This window comes from Rhagoletis pomonella, unplaced genomic scaffold (assembly GCF_013731165.1).
Source record: "Rhagoletis pomonella isolate Grant_MI unplaced genomic scaffold, Rhpom_1.0 Rhpom_scaffold_00001, whole genome shotgun sequence".
Taxonomy (NCBI): Eukaryota; Metazoa; Arthropoda; class Insecta; order Diptera; family Tephritidae; genus Rhagoletis; species Rhagoletis pomonella.
The window spans coordinates 12,724,927-12,749,279 of record NW_023458555.1 but is presented as its reverse complement, the minus strand read 5'-3'; the positions used below and the strand labels follow the sequence as shown (position 1 = coordinate 12,749,279).

Below are 24,353 nucleotides of genomic sequence, written 5' to 3'. Positions count from 1 at the left end.
CGATATTTTTATCGATTTTGTTATCGATTATTTATTATTATTTTAATCGTTTTTGCTGTCGAAATTTTTATCGATTTTACTATCGATATTTCTATCAAATTTGTCATCGATTTTGTTATCGAAATTTTTATCGGTTTTGTTATTGATATTTTGGTGGTCGATTGTGTTATCGATAGAGTATAAAGATAAAAATGAAGATAAAGGAAAACAGAGTAACGTAAATGTAATTAGAACGAACAGGGGTAGAGGTAGGGATCTAGATAGAAAAAAGACAAGAAATAAAACCTTAAGCAAAAGCAGATATATTTATGTATATGGTTATGAGACAAAATAGATATGTAACGTAAGTTTCACTTCTCCAGTGTGGCCCAGTCGCACTTACTTTTTTTATTCTTTGTTCTGAAAAGGCAATTTCTAGACCCCCATCGGAGGATGAAATAACGAAAACGACGACTTTTTTGAGACTTTAAATTCAAAATTGTCAAAAGTCTATTTCGACAACCTGATTATCTATCTTTCGGCAAAATCTTACAAAAATCAGCTGATATCTAAGCAATAACTGAGCACCACAAACTTCTCGCATGTATCATCGCCACTCGCTGATAATTTTTTCTCGTAAACAATATACCAGAAGCATTTGTTATGCTCGCTATGTTTGCACATTTGCCAACTCGCTACCTCGGCGCTATGTACCATTGCGGCTGCGCGAGTTTAACGATTTTTTCGCCACAAATTCGCTGATTTATACGCATCAGAACGAAGTCAACGGCCAGTGCTAGTGAATACTCGTAAACTCGCAGCAGACGAAGACGACTACAATCGGGATATCGATGCGAAAGCGCGTTCAGCAAACACAATTTTAAAAGTAATGAAAATCCAATGTTTTTTGTGCTGTTAAAAGCCTTAAAATATGCAACGTATTTAGAAAAAGTGTAAAGAAAAGAGCTTCGACTAGAAAAATAGATTTTTAATCACTCGCAAAAGAGCGGAAAAGCCTAAAAATTTGTTAGTGAAAAAATTGCGACTCAGCTGCAAGTAGCGCTAAACAGTTACAGACGGTTTGCTTGCGTACTTCGAACACCTACGCGAAGCTAACGCAGAAAAGTTTATAAATAGTTTGTATCAAAAATACCAAGAAGTGAACATTTTTCAATTTTCAACCGCTTTTCAAGTAGGAACATTTTATAGTGAAATCAAAGTAATTGAAATTACTTATTAACCAGCATCTTCGGTTACTAGGTACATTATTTGCATTCATTGGCGAAGAGGTAGAGTAGCGACGCAGCGGGCTGTTAAAAGTGTGATTCATACAATACGTGCGACCTAAAGGCGTCGCATTACCGCAAGGGCCTGCGACATACACAACCAACCAACCACCCCCACCAACCAACAGCAACAAGAAAAACACCATAAAACACCACCAAAACATATCGTCGAAGTTAGAGAAGTACACACGCCACGGGAGTAGTAGGTACTTGCCATACGACACGTTTAGAAGCAGCGGCTAAGCTAAACACCCCACCACACTTAGGAGCGAATACGACAACGACGACGACGACGACGATAAGGGTGAAGACGACAGCCACTTCGACATTAGCGAAGAAAAATCACTTCGCGCTGAACGAAAAAGAATAACAAAAATAACAACAAACCGCAGCTGCAGTTGTCGCTTGCTCATTTGTATGTATGTATGTATGTACATATGTATATAACTTGTTAGTCAACGGAACTTTGTACGACAAATTGGAAAAATCGATTACGATTTGTGGAAAATTTGAACGTATTGCGCGTAAAAATAAATACTCTTAGTCATATAAAACAAAAGTCCTGTGAATTCGCAGTAAAGTTGCATACAGCTCCAGTGAGTTGTTGCATTTGTAGTGGAAAAGAATTAATAGTAGACTGCTTCATTTACAGCAGCTAAAACCAAAAACAGTCAAACGAAACGATTCCTCGCTGCAACCAAAATGGGTGAGGAATATAGCCCAGATGTGAGCACAATGGAGACAAGTAAGTTAAGTGTAGTGTAGCAAAAACAAAAACAATAGTTATATTCACCGAATTGAGGAAGTGATCTAGCACTCTGGCAAAATAGCCAGACAACAGCTGCTGCTTGAGCTAATCTTCCCTTTGGCCAGAGTGCCAGCCACTTATTCAATTTGGTGAATACCCCTAATGTAGCATACATATAATATAAGTATAAGTATATTCCATATGCAAAGATACTGTATGTAGAAGCTCGAAACTTACACTTTCAGAAAAAAAGATTGTGTTTTACATATGTACATTTTTTAAAAATGTGAAGAAAATAAAATTTTAAATTTTTTAATAAGATTTCTTTTGAATATTTTTAAGCTACAGAATACCGTTGCCTTTTTATATATGTACAGTTATAAGCAGGGCTTTGGAGCGGAGCAAAGGATTTTGGCTGGAGCCGAGCTGGAGCAAAGAGCAGGAAAAAAACCATTAGCTCCTTAGCTCCTAACAGAAAATTAAATTTACTTTTTTTTTTTAATTTTTGTTACTGAAAAGAACCGTGTTAAACAAATTTTCTATATATTTTTACTTGGAAATACTGTTCGTTACACAATACCCAGCAGTCGGGGATAATTGCTACGTCAATTTGAACGGCAATGAAACCACAAAGACTTCCCAAACAGCGGAGATAAGTTAATTTTGTGGACGTGAGGTCTCGTACAATTTTAAGTTTCCGAAAACGAACGAAAAAAGGACCTAAATTTTCATTCATTATTTTGAAAGCAATAAATATATTTGACTTGTTTAAGCTGAACATTTGAAAGCATCTGTACGTAGTTGGCAGTGGCTGCAGTATATGTTAGGTTTCAGAAGGTGCCGGGTTCGAGTGCCCTCATGTGCTGCCTTATTTAATTTTTTTTTTCGAACCATGAAAAATCATCTGTGAAGTACAGAGGGAAAGCATATTGAACGAAAAATTCAATAAGACGAATTTCATAAAAATAGCCAAGAACGTATCCGTTTCAAAACAATTTTGGGTTCTTGCCTGTACATACGTTTCTGCCGCACATTTTGTCGAAAAACGGATCGGCAAAGTATTCGAAAATGGAAACGATAAACGGCTGGGTTAATATCTGTCATTTTATTATTTTATTTTATTGCTTCAAAAAGAAATTAAAAAAAAAAAAATCGATTAATTTTTTTTTGGTAGTAAGGGTTTCATAAGTAATTAATTAAATAAGAAAAATAAAAATTATATTCGTAGCGGAGCTCGGAACGAAATCAAATGCCGGAGTGGAGCTAGAACGGAGCGATAAAAAAAAATCTTTTGCTCCGAAGCCCTGGTTATAAGACGAAATTGCATGAACTTTGAACTGAAACAACTCCAGTTATTGCTTTATAGAACCAAGTTTAATAAAGTTTTGAATGCTTTGCTATTAAATTTTTGAGTTTCAAAGGTTTTACGATTTTTTTTTTGCATTTCTATTTGTACTATTTTTACTTTCGTAATTTCTTTCTCATTACTTGTTGAACTAAATCATATTTACTTCAGTTAACTTATATTTTTTATGTCGTTTACATACGTATTTCTTTACAGTTCTCCCGGCGATATTGGGCTTTGCCACCGCCGCTGTGCTCTCCGCAGTTGCCTGCATTTGCGCCAAGCAAATACGTCAACGCAACCGCAAGCAGAATCAGCATGATGCCTCGTTTCCATTCCAACCGACACGTCGCCCAACAGCTGTACGCTCACCAAGTGGACAACCACCGCATTATCTCAAGAAATCACCATCCCCGACTGGCACCAAACAGCTGGGCATTTTACAGCCAATGCAAGATCAGACCACCTCACCAATTGCTCCACAAACGATGAAATATGTCGAAGAGGATGAAGTACAACCACGCCATAATCGGCAACTAATGAACGGTGAACAAAAGCACTCGCCCACCATTGAGACCCAAGCCACCATTGTGAGCCAGACCGCCCAGAACAATAATGGACACAACAATAATGGACACAATCACTATCAACATCACAACATGAGTGCAATGGAGGACGCTGGCAAGGAGTTGAATATCGATCAGTATGGTAAATTGGGCACCATTTACTTCAAGCTACGCTTCCTAGCCGAACGCAATGCTCTAATGGTATCCATAATACGTTGTCGCGGTTTGCCATGCAAGAATGGCGGTGGCGGTAGTGTTGCCGGCGGTGATGGTGGCAGTAATGGCAATAGCAACAAGAATGGCTCGAATGACATACCAACCGGATTGAATGGACGCACTCAAAGCGCCACCGATCCGTATGTGAAGCTACAACTTTTACCCGACAAACAGCATAAGGTGAAGACTCGAGTTGTACGCAATACTCGCAATCCAGTCTACGATGAAGATTTCACATTTTACGGCTTGAATATTGGCGACTTGCAGAATATGTCTCTACACTTTGTCATACTTAGCTTCGATCGTTATTCGCGTGACGATGTCATCGGCGAGGTTGTCTGCCCACTATCGTCCATAGAGATTGGTGACATCTCCAAGGAAGCGCTCTCCATTAGCAAGGAAATACAGCCACGTAGTTTAAAGATACGCGCTCAAGGACGTGGCGAATTATTGATTTCGTTATGCTGGCAGCCAGCTGCTGGCCGTTTGACTGTTGTGCTCTTGAAGGCGCGCAACTTGCCGCGCATGGATGTCACAGGTTTGGCTGATCCGTACGTAAAGATCTACTTACTGTACAATGGACAGCGCATTGCGAAGAAGAAGACGCATGTCAAGAAACGCACATTGAGTCCAGTCTTCAATGAAAGCTTCGCGTTCGATATACCAGCTGCAGAGGTGAGATTGGAAGTTTAGATTTTGGGCTACATTTTTTTTTTTGCTAGATTTGAAATTAGTTAGAGTAGAAGTGCCGAATCTAACGTAGCGATATCACCCTGTGTCTAGTGATCTGTTATTTCCTCGGGCGTGGATTTGTTTATTCATCTCTGAGAGTCGAAGAAAGTTTCCATAGTTTCGAGTGTCGAAGGCGGTGTCCAGGTTTTCCCACCTGCAATTTGTTTTCTACTGATGGGGTGGCCCTTTGGGTGGTCTTTAAATATCAACATCTTGGGGCAACCCCTTTTATTTTGCTCTGCGTACAAAATAAAGACATCCACGAAAATTTAGAAATTTAAAAAATGCTTAGGGGTCGCTACCAGGCTTGTAAAATTTTATATTTTTCTTTTGCAAAGGGGTCCAAAACTACTGGTGACGACGTAGTAAAGATGCTCAGTAAATTTTCGGGTTCAAACATCGAAATCCAGTAAAATTAAGCAGGATGTCCCTAGGGTTATGTTATCTTCACACTTCTGTTTAATTTTTCCATATCGAAGTTCTGCCAGCTAGCCACCCTTCTCTCCTTCGCTAACATTTGCACTTGGCCGAAAGAGCTTAGGATGCAGTTGGAAATTAATGTTGATGGCTTATCAAATACGACCGCAGACATCATACAATTTTTAGGGCTCGCTTTTGACAGCCTCATCTATTTCTCCGCACAAACAAGCGCAACTGCTACTAAAGTACAGTTTTGCAACCCGTTGGAATTCCAGGTTCATATCCTCCAAATGACAGTCTTTGGTCTTTCGCAATGATCGTCATCAAAAGAAAAGGATCTCATCTGAGGCTCTGAGTAAATTTTTGTTGGGTATACGAGGTGGACGCCGAGCAACTGCATACGCAATAGCCCCATAACGGCTTAATCGGCGTACAAGCAGTCCTTTCTTCCCTAGAATGCGTTCCCCACAAGCCGAGAAGTGAAGGGAGAGGTGTTGTAGACTTACCGTTACCTCGTTTGCTATAGCATAGAACACATTCGGTATTAAGGAACTTCGGAAACCAGACTAAATTTATTCAAAGGCAAAATAAGTTTTTAGTATTGTAGGAGGGACTAGAAACGTCCCGGAGGCCTCTTTAAAAATTAAACTCAATACAAATTTATTTGTTCTGTATTGTATTTCCAGGGCACCGGCGCAACGCTTGATGGTGTTTCACTGGAGTTGATGCTTTTAGATTGGGATCGCGTTACCAAAAATGAGGTAAGCAACAGTTAAATTTCCGCCGTAAATTTTCAAAGTAACTAACTAAAATTTTCTCACTATATACCTGCAGGTAATTGGACGATTGGAGCTTGGTGGGCCAAATTCTGGTGGCACTGCACTTAATCATTGGAATGAAGTATGCAATTCACCACGAAGACAAATTGCCGAATGGCACAAACTCAACGAGTAAAGCAAAAAATAAACAAAAATAAAAATAAAAATACGTAAATAAATAAAAATAAAAAAAGACAAAATCAGAGTATAGAAATGCGCTTTTCTGCTGAGGAGACAGATTTTGTACTGAAAATATAAAAGCTGCATAAAAAGATTATAATGAAATTAAATGGTCTACGTGCATATGTACATACATATATATAAAGGCTACATATGTATGTATTTCGCTACACATGCATCTACTCATACATATTTATGTTAGGTGATCATACTACCTGCATGATGTTTGCATGTGTATAATGGGCACAAATGCCAACTAACTCAAAATAGTATTGACAGAAAATATGTATGTCGAAAATTGCAAAAAAAAAAAATTAAATTTATGACTCGTATATGAAAATATGTATTGCAAAACCGGTAAAAACCAAAACCAACAAAACGAACCAGAAATAGTTACGTTTAATGGAAAAAATGTACTCACCTATAACTGTATTGTAATTAAGTACCATGAAAATGTATGCATTATGTAACACAAACTGAAAGGGATAAATCGAAAAAAAAAATACCCTGTCGGAAAATCAACTACTTTAAAAGCAATTAAACAAGTAACTTTATTTTTATTTTTTAGGCTCTAAAATTGATCTGCCCTGTAAACACAAATTTTGTTCTGAAAAAAATGTGTTTAAAGGGTAGGTAAATTTTAAAACCTAAGAGCAGTTGAAATGCATTTGTTTCAAAGCCGCATATTTCCAATTACTTTTTCAATTGGTTAATTTTTGATACAGTCAGCTTTCTTCCGACAGGGTGTACTTATGTATATATATTTATTGGCTGTATGTATAATTTGAAGAAAGCATACGCACTTACATACACAATTGTAATACTAAATTAAATACCTAGGGTCTTTAATGGAAATACATACAATGCACACACATACATATATACATGCATATGTTTGTATGAATGAATAAGAAGAAGTCACACATACATACACATAGACAAAATTTATAAACTTTAAACACTAAATGATGCTTACGAAAATAAAGTTAGTTTTAAATAAAAAAATATTTATATTTATACAGTGGATGGCAGCATCAAGCAGAGTTATAAGAAAACGATTTCAATTAGTAGACAAATTTGATGTGACAATTAAAATGCGATAAGAGAGTTAATTGAGCAGTAAGCCACATTATTTAGTAAAGAAATGCACAGCTGTTTTTGTTTGTTTCTTATTCCCTAACTTTGAATATTTTTTTTTAAATATTTCGGAATTTTTTTAGTAGTATTTAGGGGATTCACAAAGTCATTAAAGTGATCAATGCAAAATAACGGTTAATACCTCTTTAGGTTTTTAAACTATTAACCGTTATTAAGATACCTGAAATATACCCAGTTTGAAGCCATGTGCGAAGATAGGGATCGTCATCGTTTAGAACGATATAATGTTCCTACCCACTTCTGTCGGGAAAGTGGATCTCGAGGTTCGCAATTTCTGTGTTCCCTCCAACTCTGTAAAGAATGGAAGCATATCCCCTGCCAGTTCGCCCTGTTATATGGCCTAAGTCTCAGGAAACTTGTTGATGTGGTACTTTTTACTTAGAGGCTCATTCATGTTGATATCTAGACCCAGGACCCAGAAGGCTCAAGGTTGGAGAGAAACGAAGAGAGACTGATAGATCGAATATCCATATCCTTGTTATATCGAGCCCTAATCGCGAAGAATAACGTAAGCGAAATTTTATTAAAGTTTGCGTTTTGAGGCAAATATGCTCTTAGAGCATAAAAATGCATTTCTGAAAAAAAAAGATTTGAAAAAATTTAGGTTAAATTTTTTTCGCGGTTAGGGCTCGATATATGGACACTTTCGCTGTACAATTTCGTTTAGGATAAATTATTTATATTATGTTAAGTTATGTTTTTTCAGCATATAAATAAACTAATTTTAATTATTATTTACTTTTAAACTTTTATCTATTCATATCTTTTGAAATCATTTCGAACAAAGCAAAGAATTTAACTGTAAATAAATGGCATTAGTTTAAATTTAATTAAATGTAGTAATTTACAAATACATACATAAATACATATACAAACACTCTTTTAGATACTCAATGGTGAAAGAGTCTAAGAAAAAAAAATAGTTTCCTTAAAAAGCCGTGCAAACATTAAAGTATGTAAATCTATTTAAGTAAAGTAATTAAATGTTTAAGAAAATATTTCGTTAAGTAAATTTTGTATATGTTTTATTATTTGCCACTGATTTGACACACCTACAATTGTTATACTTGTATAAATAAAAACAAAAACTCTCAGCTCAAAGCTTTTTGAATATTTATTTATTTACACGCATACATAAGTAACATATACATACATACATACACGAAGCATGAGAACACCAAATGAAGCTTAACATATATAAGCTACGTACATATATTTGTTAGTGTAAAAAGTCTAAAACGTATGCATACATAAATACATAGTAAAATAAGATATTTTCATAAAAAAAAAAATATTTATAAATCTGAGTATTTCTTGGTTGAGCTTTCACATATTTTACTCTGAAATGCAGCACTTTCATTCTCTTGGGTGTTATGAAAGCTCTTCGGGTACAATCCTTTTGTTTGGAAATGTTTCTTGGCTGAGCTTTCACATGTTTTACGTCGTGTACTCGGCACTTTCATTCTGTTATGTGTTATCAAAGCTCTTTTCGTACAATCCTTAATGTTTCTTGGCTGAGCTTTCACATATTCACATGTTTCCAGTGACACATTACTGCACAAAACTCTTTTTTACTAGGTCCTGTTTCATCACACAGCAGCGCTTTTTAGTTACCTTCAGCAAGTTGAGTTCGTTTAATAAATGGGAAAGTTTTATTAGCTCAAAAAAATATCCCCATCTTAATGATCTTTAACGCTGCTTTCATTTGATTTCCATTTTATTCTCTTCTATTTTACGTCTGAATGATTTCTTCAGTAAACTTTAATGCTTTGAGAACTAAGAAATCTTTTGTGGCAGCGGAAATGTTAGGAAGAGAGAAAAGGCGTCAGCAGGGAAACGAAGAGTTCATGAGTGTTAAGCTCCACCCAAGTAACTGGTAATGGTAACTCAAACTCAAAAGCTGCAAAAATTATAAAATCGTATGTATTTTCAACTCAAGTAAAAAGCATACACTTTTATTTTATTATTTCACACGTATACTCAGTACGGAAGGAAGTATTTAGATTTAAAGGAAATGAGTATTATTTAATTGTGCAGAACCCAATCATAATCAGAAAAATATACACATACATACATTTATGTAGTCTAAATAGCTGTGAGTGTGCAAAACAGAAACAGATACCGAACCGTAAGCAGTACAATAAAGTAAGAATAAAAAAGAGATGGTAAGAAGGATATTAAAATCGAGAAAATATAAATGTCTGTACATACATACATACATACATATAAAAATATACTCAATAGATATGTATGTGTATAAAGAAGAAGAAGATGTGTGTATGCAATTTAGGAATTATGTAACAATTTAAGAAATAAAAGCAAAAGTATAAAATATAACTAAAAAGGTATAAAGTAAAATAAAAAAGAAAGACAAAATAAAATAAAGTTAAATAAAAATAAAACAAAAAATACTGACGCAAAACAAACTTAAATTAAAAGAGAAAAAATGAAATCAAATACAAATCCGCTAAAATAATGTCGCATAAAAAATAAATAAAACATGAAATAAAGTAAGAAACTAACTAAAAAATAATATAAAAAAAATTAATAATATTTGAAGTAGTAAAAATTAAAAAAAAAAATAATAAAATAATAATAATTAATAAATAATAAATAATAATAAAATAATAATAAAAATAAATATAAATAAAACAAGTAAGAGCAGCGCTGTCTTCGGCTATGCCGAAGGCTTCATACCTTTCATGAACATCTGCAAATTTTACTTTGACAGATTACTGCTTTTGAATACATCTGCATACATCGATAGAGGAGTTACATACTTATATAAAAAATCGCATCTAAACAATCAGAGGTATGGAAGATATCCTTTATATGGCACTAATCTAAGTGATTTTCACCGCTATGTGATCGGTATGTAAACCGGTAACACAAGTTATTGGGTTTAGTTTCCTACATAAAGGAGATATATGGCAAAAACTGGTATCTGAACAATCAGTGCTATAGGAGATAAAACTTATACAGCATAGATTTTGACGATTTTCTCAGTAGACTTTGTATTATTATTTATAAAAAATCTTACGAAATTTATCGGTTTTAGCTGTTCAAATAAAGGAGTTTTACAGTAAAATCCCATATCTGAACAATCAGATGTATGGAAGATATATGTTGTAGTCATCCGATCCTTGTTATTTTCACTGTAAGTATTCTGTTAATAATGAGTGAAAATGGTGCGAAATTTCATGTTCCTAGCTGCATAAATGGAGGAGATATGATAAAAGACTTCATATCTGAACAATCAGTTGTATGGGGGCTGCAGGTTATAGTGACCCGATCTTCGTTATTTTCACTGTAAGTCTTCTGCTGATAATGAGTGAAAACAGCGCTACATAAATGGAGGAGTTATAACGAAAAATTTTATATCTGAACAATCAGATGTATGGAAGATATATGTTATAGTCATCCGATCCTTGTTATTTTCACTGTAAGTATTCTGATGATAATGGGTGCAAGTACTACCAAATTTCATGTTCGTAGCTGCATAAATGGAGAAGTTATAACGAAAAAACTCATATCTGAACAATCAGTTGTATGGGAGCTATATGTTATAGTGGTCCGATTCTTCCGGTTCCGACAAATGATTAATACATTATAAAAATACACCCACCTATGAAATTTGATCCGGATATCTCGAAAACTGAGAGACTAGATTGCATACAAACAGACGGACAGACGGACAGACGGACAGACGGACATGGCTAAATCAACTCAGCTCGACGTTCTGATCATATAAGTATACATTTTAATGGGCCTATCTCTTTTTGTTCTGGTACTTACAAACATCGGACCAAAGTTATAATACCATTTCATGCTCATGAAAGGTATAATAAAATAAAAATACAAATGTATAATAAAACAAAATAAAAGTGAAGTATACTAAAACAAAACAAAATAAAATGAAATACAACAAAATAATATAGAATAAAATAAAATTAAATTAAATAAAAAATTAACAATATATAAATATAAGAAAATAATATAAGATAAAATAGAATAAATATAATAACGTTAAATTAAATAAAAAATAAAATAAAAAATTTAATTAAAAATAAAGAAATAAGTAAAAATATAAAAATTTATGTAATAAATGAAATAAAATATTGAAGTGAAAAATTTGATATAATAAAAAACTAAAAACAAAAAAAAAACGTATATGAAATTAAATATACAACATATAAAATAGTATAAATATTTAAATAGAAAATAAAAATCAATTATAATACTGAATAAAAAAGTTCAAAACTAAAATAAAAAGCAAGGTAATAAAAAATATTGCAATAAAAAAATTACAAAATAAATAATTAAAAACAAAAAAAAACTTAAAATAAAAAATTTAAAATTTAAATAAAAAAATTTATTTAATTAAATAAAATTTATAAAATAAAATTAAAATAAATGTAATAAAAACAATCAAATAAAATTCATTGAAACTAAAAAAAAAAATAAATAAAATAACATAGAATACAGTAAAATAAAAAAGTCATAATAATAAATTAAAAATTACTGAAAGAAAGTACATACTATGTAGTAACTAAAAATGTTTATGAAATTAACTATGTATTTATAATTTTTCACTGAGCGCATTCTGTAAATAAGTGGTACTTACATACATATATGCATACATATTCAAGCATGTAGTTACTTTTTTGCAAGTGTATAAACGCCTACGTAAGACATAAACTTTTTACATATACAAATGTATGTATATACTATACATATAGTCACTACTAAATTATTAGAAGCACCCGAAATATCGAAACATAAATTTTTAATTTGCTCAACATGAAACAATTTTAATTAATTTTAATTATATAATTTTTTTAACGGTACTTGAAAGTCTCCTGCGCAGGAAACTGTTTTCTTTTTTTGACGGCGAATGTTAAATGTAATTAAGCGTACTGAATTTCAAGCGATTTAGTATGAATTAGTAAATTAATTTTCGCCGTCAACTTCGTTTATACGAAAACGCGAAGTACTGCACAGTCGGCGTCGTCCGAGTCTAGTCTGATAAGGAAAACGAAGTTACAAAAGTACATACATACATACAAATGTAGTTCTTTTACAAAAGCTTTTCAAAATTTCACATCAAATTACAGTATATTGACATATGTAAATACACGTACACCTGCTGCATATATACATACATGTACATACCATAGCATAACACACACACACGCCAATGGTCAACTTATTAGGAACGATGCGAAGTGAAATTTAATTCAACTTGTTAACCTAACGGATTAAGTTATAAAGAATATACATACAATTTTAAGTGGGCTGTGGTGAAAAATTTTATGAAAAAATCTGACTAAAATACACGAAAGGCAATTGAAACACATCCAAGACAGTGTATGTATATGGGTGAGGGTTAACGCGAATCTAGACGAGATGTCGGCAGCACTTTTTACGAAGGAATATGAAGTTGTATTCTGATATTTTTGAAGCTAAGATATACATACATATGTATATGTACTTCTCAAACCATTTAAAAAATATCAAAGTGTTGTTTTGGAGCAGACTTCGAGTTTTAGAGTGGGCGAAAGAGTTATGAAAGCCTTCAAAGAATTGTTGAAAAGTGTTTCGTTAGATATGAGATTTATTTGATCTCAATTGCAGTAACTAACGTATGCTCTATGTTGCCTCGGTATGGTGGATTTAACACCCATTCGCTTTCGCAACGTTTCTAATTAGCTGACAATTGGCGTAAGCAAGCAGAACAAATTGAACCAAAAATTCTATGCTCGCAACCCAGCAAAAGCTTCTTTAGGCATAACTGCGGCGTATTTCAAGATGTTCCGCCTTATCTTTGCTCAGCTTGCGTATCGCTTTTAAGAAGACACAGAAATTGCTCTATGCCGTTGGTAAAAAAAAAATTTTATAAAATAGTATGATTGTACAAATAAACACACATTTTAAGCGCAAAAAAGATAATTGTATTAATAAAATATGATATGTAGGGCCTGAAAGTAAGATTGAAAAAGATGAAAATATAAAAGTAAATATCCACCAATCAGCAAGTCTAAGCTTGGAATCAAAAATAAGGCTACTTCGCTGATGACGGTTCTAAAAATTGGCATGGATTGTTTTTTTTTGTTTTTTTTTGAATAATGATACTACATACTTATGAAATATGTACGAGTATGTTAAATAAAAAAAGTCTAAGCATGGGTAACTCGAAGAAATCGAAAGATCTAAAAAAAAAAATATGAAAGTACTAACTGCTACGTACAACCGCATAAACATACTTAATAATAATTAACCTGGTAAATATGAAAAGTATACATTTAAGTTAAATATGTATACACATATCCATATGCATATGTATGTATGACAGGTAATAAAATATGATACACGCATATTCACATGCGGCGCCATTGACAGCAGCAGCAAACTTATGTAAAGGCGCATCAAGATATGTATGTATGTACAAATATATGCATCATATACATAAGTAAACAGGCACACATGTACACACACCAATATACATATACATACAAAAGTTAATTATGTAAATTTAAATTAAAAAAAAGAAACTAATAAATCAGCGTTAATACCAAAACATGCATACATACATATACAAATACATACATACATAAATACATAAATGAGTAAATAAAAAATAAATAAATAAAAACTAACAAAAAACATTTAACCGTCTTTTTAATTATAATTATTGACGCAGTAAGTGCGTCCTTTATTTTGAAAAAAAAATAAAAATTATAAAGGACAGGGGGTTAAAATAACGTAAGTAAAGGACAGATTGTCACCGTATATATAGTATGCACACCTATCTATGTACGTACATAGTGAGAACAAGTAAAAAAGTCTAAGTTCGGGCGAAGCCGAATACTAAACACCCGGCGCACGTATTAAAAGTATTTTCTAGATCATACTGAAAATTACTGTTACATGGTAAGCAGAGTGGTTTTACCCCTATTTCAAATATTTTCAATAGACTTAGGCCGTACATTGCAATGGCTATACTCAATATCGACGTGAGCCACCCATGTGGAAGATGCCGCAATCAATCCGCATGGAGCCTTGTGTCACGGCAGAAAGAGAGGGAGCTTCGGTGGGCCACTCCGGCTCATTCGGTTTAAGAGCTCACTGAAGCTGCAGCGTATGTTCACCAGCAGGTGCAGCACGCGCAAGCATACGTCTGTCTGTGTGAAGCAAGCGACTCGCAATATAAATGTGTGTTCGGTTAAGAAACCACCCCCCTACCAGCAATGGTTTGTGCGTTGGCCTAATGAACCGCCACGTAAAAACCTCTTGCAGTGAATAAGGAAAATAAAGTCTTGGATAGGACCATCCGTACAACCCCCAGAACTCCCTTTTTGAGGATGAACACAGCAAAATGTTTAGAGTACAATGAGTTGAGGGTAGGTGCCTCTGCCCGGCTGGTTGATGTCCTCGCAAGACCAAATCTGACATCGCCGCCATGCACGGATAGCCACACGACTCTCATACCTACTCTCAGAGAGCACTCCCCAACAAATTGACAAATGCGAGCAATATAGCCACTTTATCCCCTCATTACATACTGCCGCCGAAGATGTAGTCGAATTTCAGCGAGCCCAAAAGAACAACTGGTACGATGAGGAGTGTCAAGAAGCTGCATAGAAAAAAGATGTCACCTACAGGGCATCGCTGCGATTAGCGTAACGCGCGCTGAGTAGATCCATATAGGGTAGCGATGGGCAGAGAGAGCTTTTACTTTGCACGCGCCTATACAAAATGTACAGAAAGCTCAATAGAGCTTTGCCCACGGGCAAGACGGTGCCCATACGCGGTATAGGGCGATGAAAAGAGAAACGGGACATATTTGCCGCTACAACAAGAGAGAGGCCGAAATACGAATATGAATGCTGACCGACTGGAAAAACGGCCGAAAATTTTACCAGAACCGCCATATAGCAATTATGCGGCATTCAAGTCATGAACTAAAGTTGAATTAGAGTTAACAAGTCAACAGCATTCAGAACTTTCCTCTCCCAGAGAGAGAGAGAAACACAAAAACAAGCACATGGAAGAAAAGTTCCGAACTGTAGATCGATGAATTCGCCTATATACTTGTCGTCTCTATGAAATGAATGAAGTCAAGAAAATCGTCTGGTAGAATCTACCAAATGGAAAACGAATCTACACTGAGAAAAAAAATCAACCAAAGATTGGTTAATATTACCAAATTCAAACTTGAACAGGAATCAACGTAATTTTTGTTTAATATTAACAATGCCTTGGTTGATATTTTCAACAATGATTTGGTAATATTAATGACACTTTTTACATTAACCAAACTTATGGTTGTCAATATTTTCGTTTGCGTACGCTTATGTTCTGTACTTCACATATGCTTTTTCATAATCCGGAGATACGAAACAAAAATTTTTTATTATCACTTAAGCATGTTGCCTCTGACAGGAAGAGGCGGTTCTTCTGAAAGCATATCTGCACACTCAGCTACAGCCGTCGTGATTTTCTTCGTCGTTTAATTTGGTTCTGCACTTCACAGATGCTTTGTCGTAAATAAGAATAACCCAAAATAGGAAAAAAAATTTAAATGATGTGTTGCCGCTAACCGCATTCGTACTAGAACTTGTTTGAAGCAAACCACTAACAGAAAGCACCTCTACACGTTCAGCTACAGTCAGATATACGAATTCGTTTTCAAATGTTCAACTTGAATTACATTTCTTACAATCGGTATACTTACCATGAAAAAACCAAACAATAACTTGGTTGGAAGACCCATTGTACTTTTGGCTCAGTGTACCATTCTACCAAATTTTAAATTTAGAAAAATATTCTAACAAATTTGGTAGAATTCTACCAAAATGGCAACATTGGTGATAGTAATAAAACAAATGTATAAGCAAATGCTTTGGATTAAAACTTAACCCAAGCATTACGTTATAAATGCCCCAATTATATGGGCAAAAATTGTCAAAAACCTTAAATGTGTAGCGATTGGGTTTGCCTTCCTACAAAACTAGCAATATTTGTTCACCCAATCTGCAAAAATTTCAAACTTTCTGACACGACCCAACATTGAACTCCTAAACAGTGTAACGTGGGCATGCCCATAACTTTGACATCAAAGCAAGTATTAAACAATTTTTTTTTTAATCATATCACCTTAAAAATAAGGTATTTTTCTCTAATTAACGTTGCCAGTCTAATTATCGACCATATAGTCTACAAGCATATTGTGTTTATTGATTAAGAAAGGGAATAAAATGAAACATTTCAAAAATCATTCACTATACACAGAAGCGTAAGTAGCTACATATATATATATATATATATATAGAAAATAAGAGCGCCACAAATTTAAGGAGAAGCTTCACCAAACTAAACATTTAAAATCAATTGCCTCCAAAATCCATCCAGGCTTCAGAGAAGCACAGCACATTCGCGCAAGTAATTATTTTCCTAATTTCCCCATACTCTCTCAGTTGCTTATCAGCTGGCAAAAGTAAATAAATATATAATTTCATAATAATGAAAATCTTAATCAAAGCGAAATTACTTAGTGAAAGAAAGCGTCTACGTATTTGCTAAATAGTTGGTTGAATGCACAATTTCTGCGAAATCTTATCGGGAATTCCAATACATACATGCGTCCTACAATTTATTGCAAGTTATCAGGAGAGAGAGCGATGAACAGCTGGCTGTATATGCGTAATCTGATCGCGTATTAACAAATAAATGCAACATAAACGGCGGTGCCTGGAAATTGAATACCCAGTTGAATGCCAAAAGCGTTCAATGCAACAACGTCGCGCTTTGGGACGGCAATGAAAAAGGATAAAAAAAAATTTGATATAACTACATATATAATGAATCTCAGTGAGAGAGTCTAAATTAATTATACATAATTGTTATTCGTCTTGATCCGCTAACTAAAAAAAAAATAATAATAATATAAAATAATTAAAATAAAAATGATTAAAAAAATTTTGTGCATAATAAGTTTAGCAATCGTCGGTATGCGGAGTCAAAGCATGGGTAAAAAAAAAAAAAAATTTGAATAAAAGTGTGTTTTAAGAAATTTAAAAATATTTATAGTATATCCAAAGCCAAATGACAAGATAAATTTATTGCCAGAGAAAATTACGCGCGTACTAGAAGTGTGCAAGAATGTCAAAATGTACTTACTGGTTAAATTGCGAAGATTTTTGTGTCACTTAATGTACTTAAAATTATACTTTGAGAGTTCTCAGTGCGCAAATACCAACAACATTTTATAAAATGTTCAGCTTAATCTGTACCTAAAAATTTTTTCTTGTTTATCACTTGAGGTTAAAGATACTGAACAAAAAACAATTTGTTTTTCTAATTAAAGAAGACGACTTTTTTCCATGCAAGAATGGCTATCTTATACCCTATTACAAAGTATGTGATGGCTATAAGGATTGTAGTGATGGCTCGGATGAGTTCGAGGGAAATAGTATCATATCAAGTCCATGCCTAGAAGAAGAGTGTTCGAATTTGAATGCCAGATGTCATTATGGAGCATGTATTCCATTGGAAACATGGTGTAATGGAATTAGTGATTGTGCCGACGGCTCCGATGAGTGGAAGCTTAATTGCAACAAAAACAAGTAAGAAGTAAGTCATAGATGAAACTGTTAATTATTATTTTTTTGTCTTTTTCAGCAATCCTGATGAATTATCTTGTGAGTCTGGTGAATTTATCCCAAAAGAATGGTTTTGTGATGGCAAAGCGGATTGTGAGGATAGCAGCGATGAAAGTGAATCATATTGTTCGTTGAAGCAGTGCGAGGAATTTCGTTGTAAATATGGCGGCTGCATTGCCAATGATCGGAAATGTAATGGCAAGAAAGACTGTATTGATGGATCAGATGAAAATATGTATTACGCTTCTTGTCCGGCCGTCTTGTCTCCCGTAACAAGGATACGGCTGCGACTAGCTGCGGCTGTTTGTAAAATTACTTACGATGCAAACCACGATATACGTAATGACAATGAAAATGTGCATTTAACACCTGGCTCCTCGGTCGATGTTGAAACTCGCATTACGATCAAATGCAAAAATAACTCTACACTCTCGACGAATACAGCTCAAGAAGTACGCATATGTGGTCGAAATGGTTGGGATGACGAAATACCAAAGTGCCTTCGTAAGTATGCATTCAAAACAAATCTAAGAAATACTAGTATATCAATCGAGGATATAGACAGTAGGATGGGCAAATTGCAGAGAGCAACGAAAAAGGCCTATGAAAGGTCAATCCCCTCCCCCCAATCATAAGCAAATCGTGCGCGAAATTTACGGCTGGTTGTTGCGACTTTTCCTACTACCCATATAGCTAATATTTTTTGTGTGATAATTAACAAATATTTTAATCCGCCTTATCGTGACTTTCGCCCGAAAAAAGTTTCGCACAAAAAGTGAAAAGGTCTGGCAAATTGAAACTCATGATAATGCCGAATATGTTGGTGTAGCTTGATTTTTTGTAGCTTGATTTTTCCGACTTAATGTAATTTCAATATTAATTTTAATCTTAATCGTAATCTTAACGTTAATTTTAATCTTAACCTTATCTTAATTTCAGACTTAATCTTAATCGTAATCCTAATCTTAATCCCAATATTAATTTTAATTTTAATCTTAATCCTAATCTTAATCTTAATCTTAATCCCAATCTTAATTATAATCTTAATATTAATACTAATCCTAACCTCTATCTTAATCCAAATCTTAATCTTAATCGTAATATTAATCTTAACCTTAATCCTAATCTTAAAATTCAACCTTTATCTTGATATTAATCTTAACCTTAATCACATGTCATCATAATCACAATCTTAAGCAACATCTTAATCTTAATCTTAATCCTCATCCTAATCTGTGTCTTAACCTTAAGCGTAATCTTAATCTTAATCTTAATGAAAATCTTAACCTGAATCTCCATCTTAATCGGAATCTTCATCTCAATCCTAACCTTAGCCTCAATTTCAATCTCATTCTTAATCTTAATCCTAATATAAAGGGTAAGATTAAGATTAGGATAAGGATTTGCGACCAGCTACTTAACGATCGGCCTCGAAATTGCCCTGTCATGAAAAAGTTCTTGTTTGTTTTTATGCTTACCGTTGTTGAATGCTCGTTGCTAAATTGAGGGGGGAAACAAAATGTTTGTAATGGTACGGTTTCCTCGAAGTACCTCCACTGACCAGCGGATAGTATGTTTCCATTTTTCTAATGTATTTATTTATCTCCTCTTTTCCAGAGTTCTGTAACGCGGACCTTTTAATGCGTAGTCGATCAACGATTGCCGACTGCAAGCGCTATACGGAGCGAGTGCCATGTGAGAGGATAGAACCCAATACCGTTGCGGTAATTAGTTGCGCCGACGGTTATCACATGCCGAACGGGTAAGGTTCGAAAAACACTAACTATTCGCCCTAATTGTGTGCAGTCAAGCTTCACTATCGCAAAGACTTTATTTTAGCGCTTTAAAAATACACAAAAAAGTTTTTGTTTTTAATTTAGTCAACGTTTTGCGGCTTAGTTTTAGGCGCATCGTTGTTTACAGTTTTTTCTCTGTTATTACCTTATCTAAAAAAAATCCATATCCTAAACTGCCACTTTTCAACACAAGGCCCATTTTTTGCCGCTTACCTTCAAACATTATTTTCAATTGTTCTGTTGTATGTACATATGTATGCGCTACGTATGGATTTTGTTTGAAATTAATTTATGTACTTGTATCCCTAGGTTAGATGCCACCTTCAGCATGATGTGTCGAAACGATGGTAGATGGAATAAAGAAAAAGTCAATTGCAGGCCGAGTTGTGGGAAAATAGAACAAGATCCAACATCGTCGAAGGCGCCATGGCACGTTCGTATCAAAGCGCAGTCGATCAACGTATGTGGCGGTACTATACTTTCCACAAATCTTGTAATAACGGGTAAGTTAAAAAATTGGTAACAGCTAATTATCTAATACACGTAACTAAAGTAAAAATCCTACCAGCGCCCGCTGTGGTGTAGTTGTTAGAAGTGCACACAAGTAAAGCAAAAAATTATTTTCTAATAGCGGTCGCCCCTCGGCAGGCAATGGCAAACCTCCGAGTGTATTTGTGCCATGCAAAACAGCTTCAAATAAAAATGCAATCGCCTCCCATAGGGGTATTTCATTAATCTGGCCGGCCAAAACGCCATTTCCCAAAACTGGCCCGAATTCAACAAAGTTTTAATTTTAGTAGGCCAAGACTGGAATGCATTATTTTCGATAATAATTTATTTTCATGATTAAAATATGTTGCTTGTGAAAATTTGAAACATTCTCAGAATAGATGCACTCTGAATAAAATTTTGAAAATAAAGCCATGGATTCTTATCAAGCAAGTAATTGGGTACCATCTATATACACATGTATTAATTTTTTTTTTCAAAAGTGTTTTTGTTCTAGTGCCCGGTTTTGGCCGGCATTGATTACACTTTTTCTGGATAACCTGCGTTGTGATTTTTCAGATAGGAAAAAAATTTATCCCGCTCTTTGAAGATTAGGTGATTTTAAGCTATATATGTATGTATGTAAAAAATAATCATCGAAAAATCGGTGTACAGTATTTTGCTGTATTATAAAATTTTCTCGTATCAAAGTTCATCTGATTATGAATTGGTTACGAGTACAAAAAAAATACTAGATATCGATTTTTATATAAAAAAACAGCGGAAAAATGGGATCAATCTTTTTCTTCTCCAATATGGCGGGCGAAGATTTAAAGAACTAATAGATTTCTATGAAGCCAATTCTTAACTGGGAGTTTACTGGTTCGCTGATTTTGAATATAAAGTTATTTACCAAAAATTCCAAATGGCAGATCCAATCCGGCGGATGAAAAATTAAAAATATTTATAGATTTCTATAAAACTGGCTTTATGGGGCGTTTCTAGGTTGCTGAATGAATACAAATATAAACGAATTTCAAAAACTAAAAATGAAAAATGATGCAATTTATATTTAAATATGTATTCCAGGTATCATAAAGTAATTTAAAAACAAATAAAATTTTGCCTTTCGTCCAGCTAGATCTGCTATTCGAACCACTGTGCGGCATTGAGCCACACGTAGACTCCCAAGCATTTTGGTCGTGTTTTTTTTTGGCAGTGCAGCACATCGGCATAGAAGTGGCCCCAATGCTTCCCTGGTCTCCCACTCACGACACTGCTTGCATCTTTCCACGCTAGTGATACCCATTTTTAGTGCAGGAGCAGCCACCAGGATGTTCACTGTAAACAATCCGTTAATAGCTCTGCACTCTTCCTTTGGTAGCCGTAACAAGAAGCGAGTATAGTTGCTTCCGCCTTTTTCGCACCTAATTTTTGCAGTTTTGCAAGTGGTTAACTCTATCGCCTATTTCGTTGTACGAGGGTTGAAGTGGTCTACGAATGTAGTTTGTCTGTTCGAGAATCAGAGCGGTGGCGTTCTTGGCAGTCTCTTCTGCTATTTCGTCACCCTCTATTCGCTTGTGGCCGGGTCAATGCCTAGCCTGTCAATGGCTCCCGTACTTTTGAATAGATTGTCGGAGTAGGCTAGCTCTGCTGCTATCCTCTGCCTCTTCTTGAAATATGCTGCAATGGTGAGGTAACCCTTCTGCCCGCCTGACGTGCGGTTGCCGGCAGTAAATCCCTGCATCGACTCCAGTTGCTATTTCGAGCCATCCGTCCCTCCTTCTCAATCGTTGTGTGAATCCTTCGTTCATACTTAAAGTTAAGTTCCATGTAGTCCGTGGTGCCTGTGCTTCCCGCCCCAATTGAGCTGTGCCTAAAGGCCGTGAACCTATCTGCTGATTTAGCAACACGGTTTTCCGCGAATAGGTCAATGGGCGGTAAACTGAGGATTGCCTCAAGAGCAGCCGTTGGAGTGGACCTCAGCGCTCCCGTGATGCACAGTGCCGCGAGGCTCTCTAGTCAGTTCTGCTTCATCAATATTGATTACATGTTCTGAGAATCATTCTGACTGCATTGGTATGAATGTTGTTGCGTCGAAAGGATGTTATTCGTACGGCTCGATGGTTGTTCGCCACACATGCAGTGGCCATCCCGCCTGCGGCACATAGTTTCGAAGCAGATCGTTATAGAGGTGGTTCCCAAGGTGGCATCTCACGAGGAATTGATTCGTTAGCAGCGGTTTTTTCTTTTGAGGAAAGTAATACGGTGAAAAATCCTTAATTTTCCAAAAATCTTTTCATTTTTGAACATTACAGTTTTTTAGTTGAAAATACCGTTTTTTTTCTTGGAAATGTACAGTTTATGAAAAAAAAAATTGGCAACAGTGATACATATGTACACATACGTTTTTGTAAAGGATTGAATAAATGCATTTGTTATTATTGCAGCTCTACATTGCGTGTTTGACGAGAATGAGGAAGTCCTCGACGCAAACTATGTTCAAGTAGTCGCCGCTAAGAGATTCGAAAACAACACTATTGTCACGCATACTAAAAACGTATCAAATATATATGCCAATCGGTAAATATGTATATCCATGACATGGGACCTGCTATAATTACCATTGCCGATACCATCACTATTAGCATTACCAATACTATTACCAATCACCATTATTATCAACATAAAATCACCAATGATATTAGCATTACCATTAATATTGCCATTATCATTAAGATGACTATTACCACAATTTCCCTTACCGTTACAATCTACATTACCATTACCATTATCATTACTATTTACATTACCATTATCATTACTATTTACATTACCATTAGAATTAGTATTGCCATTACCATTACCATAACTATTACTAACACCAATACCACTACAATTACTATTATGATTACCATTACCATTACCTTTTCCATTCTATTTACTATTCCCTTTACCACTATCATAAACATTACCATTACTATTACCATTATCATTTACATTACCATTGGCATAAACATTACCATTACCATCACCATTACCATTACCATTAATATAACTTAAGAACCACCTGCCTTGATAACTTCTTTTAAACTTTTTCCCACCCTCTCTCTACTCTCTTCCTTCACACAGCTCGGTCGATGTTGTTCTTTTGAAACTAAGCACACCCTACATTTTGAGTAAAAACATAAGACCAATTTGCCATAAATTTACATCGTCGTCGGGCAACACAGTAAATAAAAATGCAAACGTGCACAAATGGCCTACACGAAGCGCACATCGAGGACAAATAGAATTCCCGAAAACGGCAGTTGAAACTCTATCTGGTCGTGATTGCAACGCCCAAATTACGGCGGATCAATTTTGTGTGCGCCCTACATCTAACTGGAAAAGTAAGGGGGCAGACTTGTGTCAGGGCGACAGTGGCAGTGGCGTTGTTGAGAGAAGAAATGGCCGATGGCATTTAATTGGTATTATTAGTGCAAAGCCATCGCATGGATTTATATGCACCAGAGAACCGGTGGCCGCTGTCGATTTAACCGAGATACCTGAAATGTTGCAGCAAGTAATTGAGGCAGATGTGGAAGCGAAATACGACGCTGAATGAAGTGTTTAAGATACATATAAGAATTTGAAACGACTGACAGTAGGAGGAGTTAAGAATTCAGAGAAATATGGGGGCGACTACCAGTTGAATATATGCAGTTATCGCACTGGGATAGCATATCTGTGCACTCCTTTAGTTGAAAATGCTTATGTACATTGTTCGATATCGAGGATAATGAAAAATAGAAGTTACTTAAAAATCAATAAAAAAAATGATACAAAATAAGTAAAGTCGGAATTTTAATGCTCTCACCGCATATATTTTATATCAACAAAAATATACCTCTAATTTCTTATTTTGAAATCAAAAAAGTAACTAGAGGTCGCTCAAAGCGCTTTAAGTTTTCCAAATA

The 24,353-nt window shown here is 34.9% G+C and overlaps 2 protein-coding genes across 2 annotated transcripts; both read left to right on the top strand.

The window, feature by feature from the left end:
- Positions 1-769: 769 nt before the first annotated feature.
- On the top strand, positions 770-9,670 carry LOC118739198 (synaptotagmin-4). The gene is made up of 4 exons (XM_036470391.1): positions 770-2,010; positions 3,575-4,815; positions 5,979-6,053; positions 6,127-9,670. The coding sequence occupies exons 1-4, from the start codon at positions 1,968-1,970 to the stop codon at positions 6,244-6,246; spliced, it is 1,479 nt and encodes a 492-aa protein (XP_036326284.1). The 5' UTR covers positions 770-1,967; the 3' UTR covers positions 6,247-9,670.
- Positions 9,671-17,441: 7,771 nt separating this feature from the next.
- On the top strand, positions 17,442-24,207 carry LOC118739190 (modular serine protease-like). Its single transcript, XM_036470380.1, has 7 exons — positions 17,442-17,477; positions 17,815-18,073; positions 18,129-18,613; positions 19,727-19,871; positions 20,215-20,408; positions 22,845-22,977; positions 23,527-24,207. The coding sequence occupies exons 1-7, from the start codon at positions 17,459-17,461 to the stop codon at positions 23,999-24,001; spliced, it is 1,710 nt and encodes a 569-aa protein (XP_036326273.1). The 5' UTR covers positions 17,442-17,458; the 3' UTR covers positions 24,002-24,207.
- The last annotated feature ends 146 nt before the right edge of the window (positions 24,208-24,353 follow it).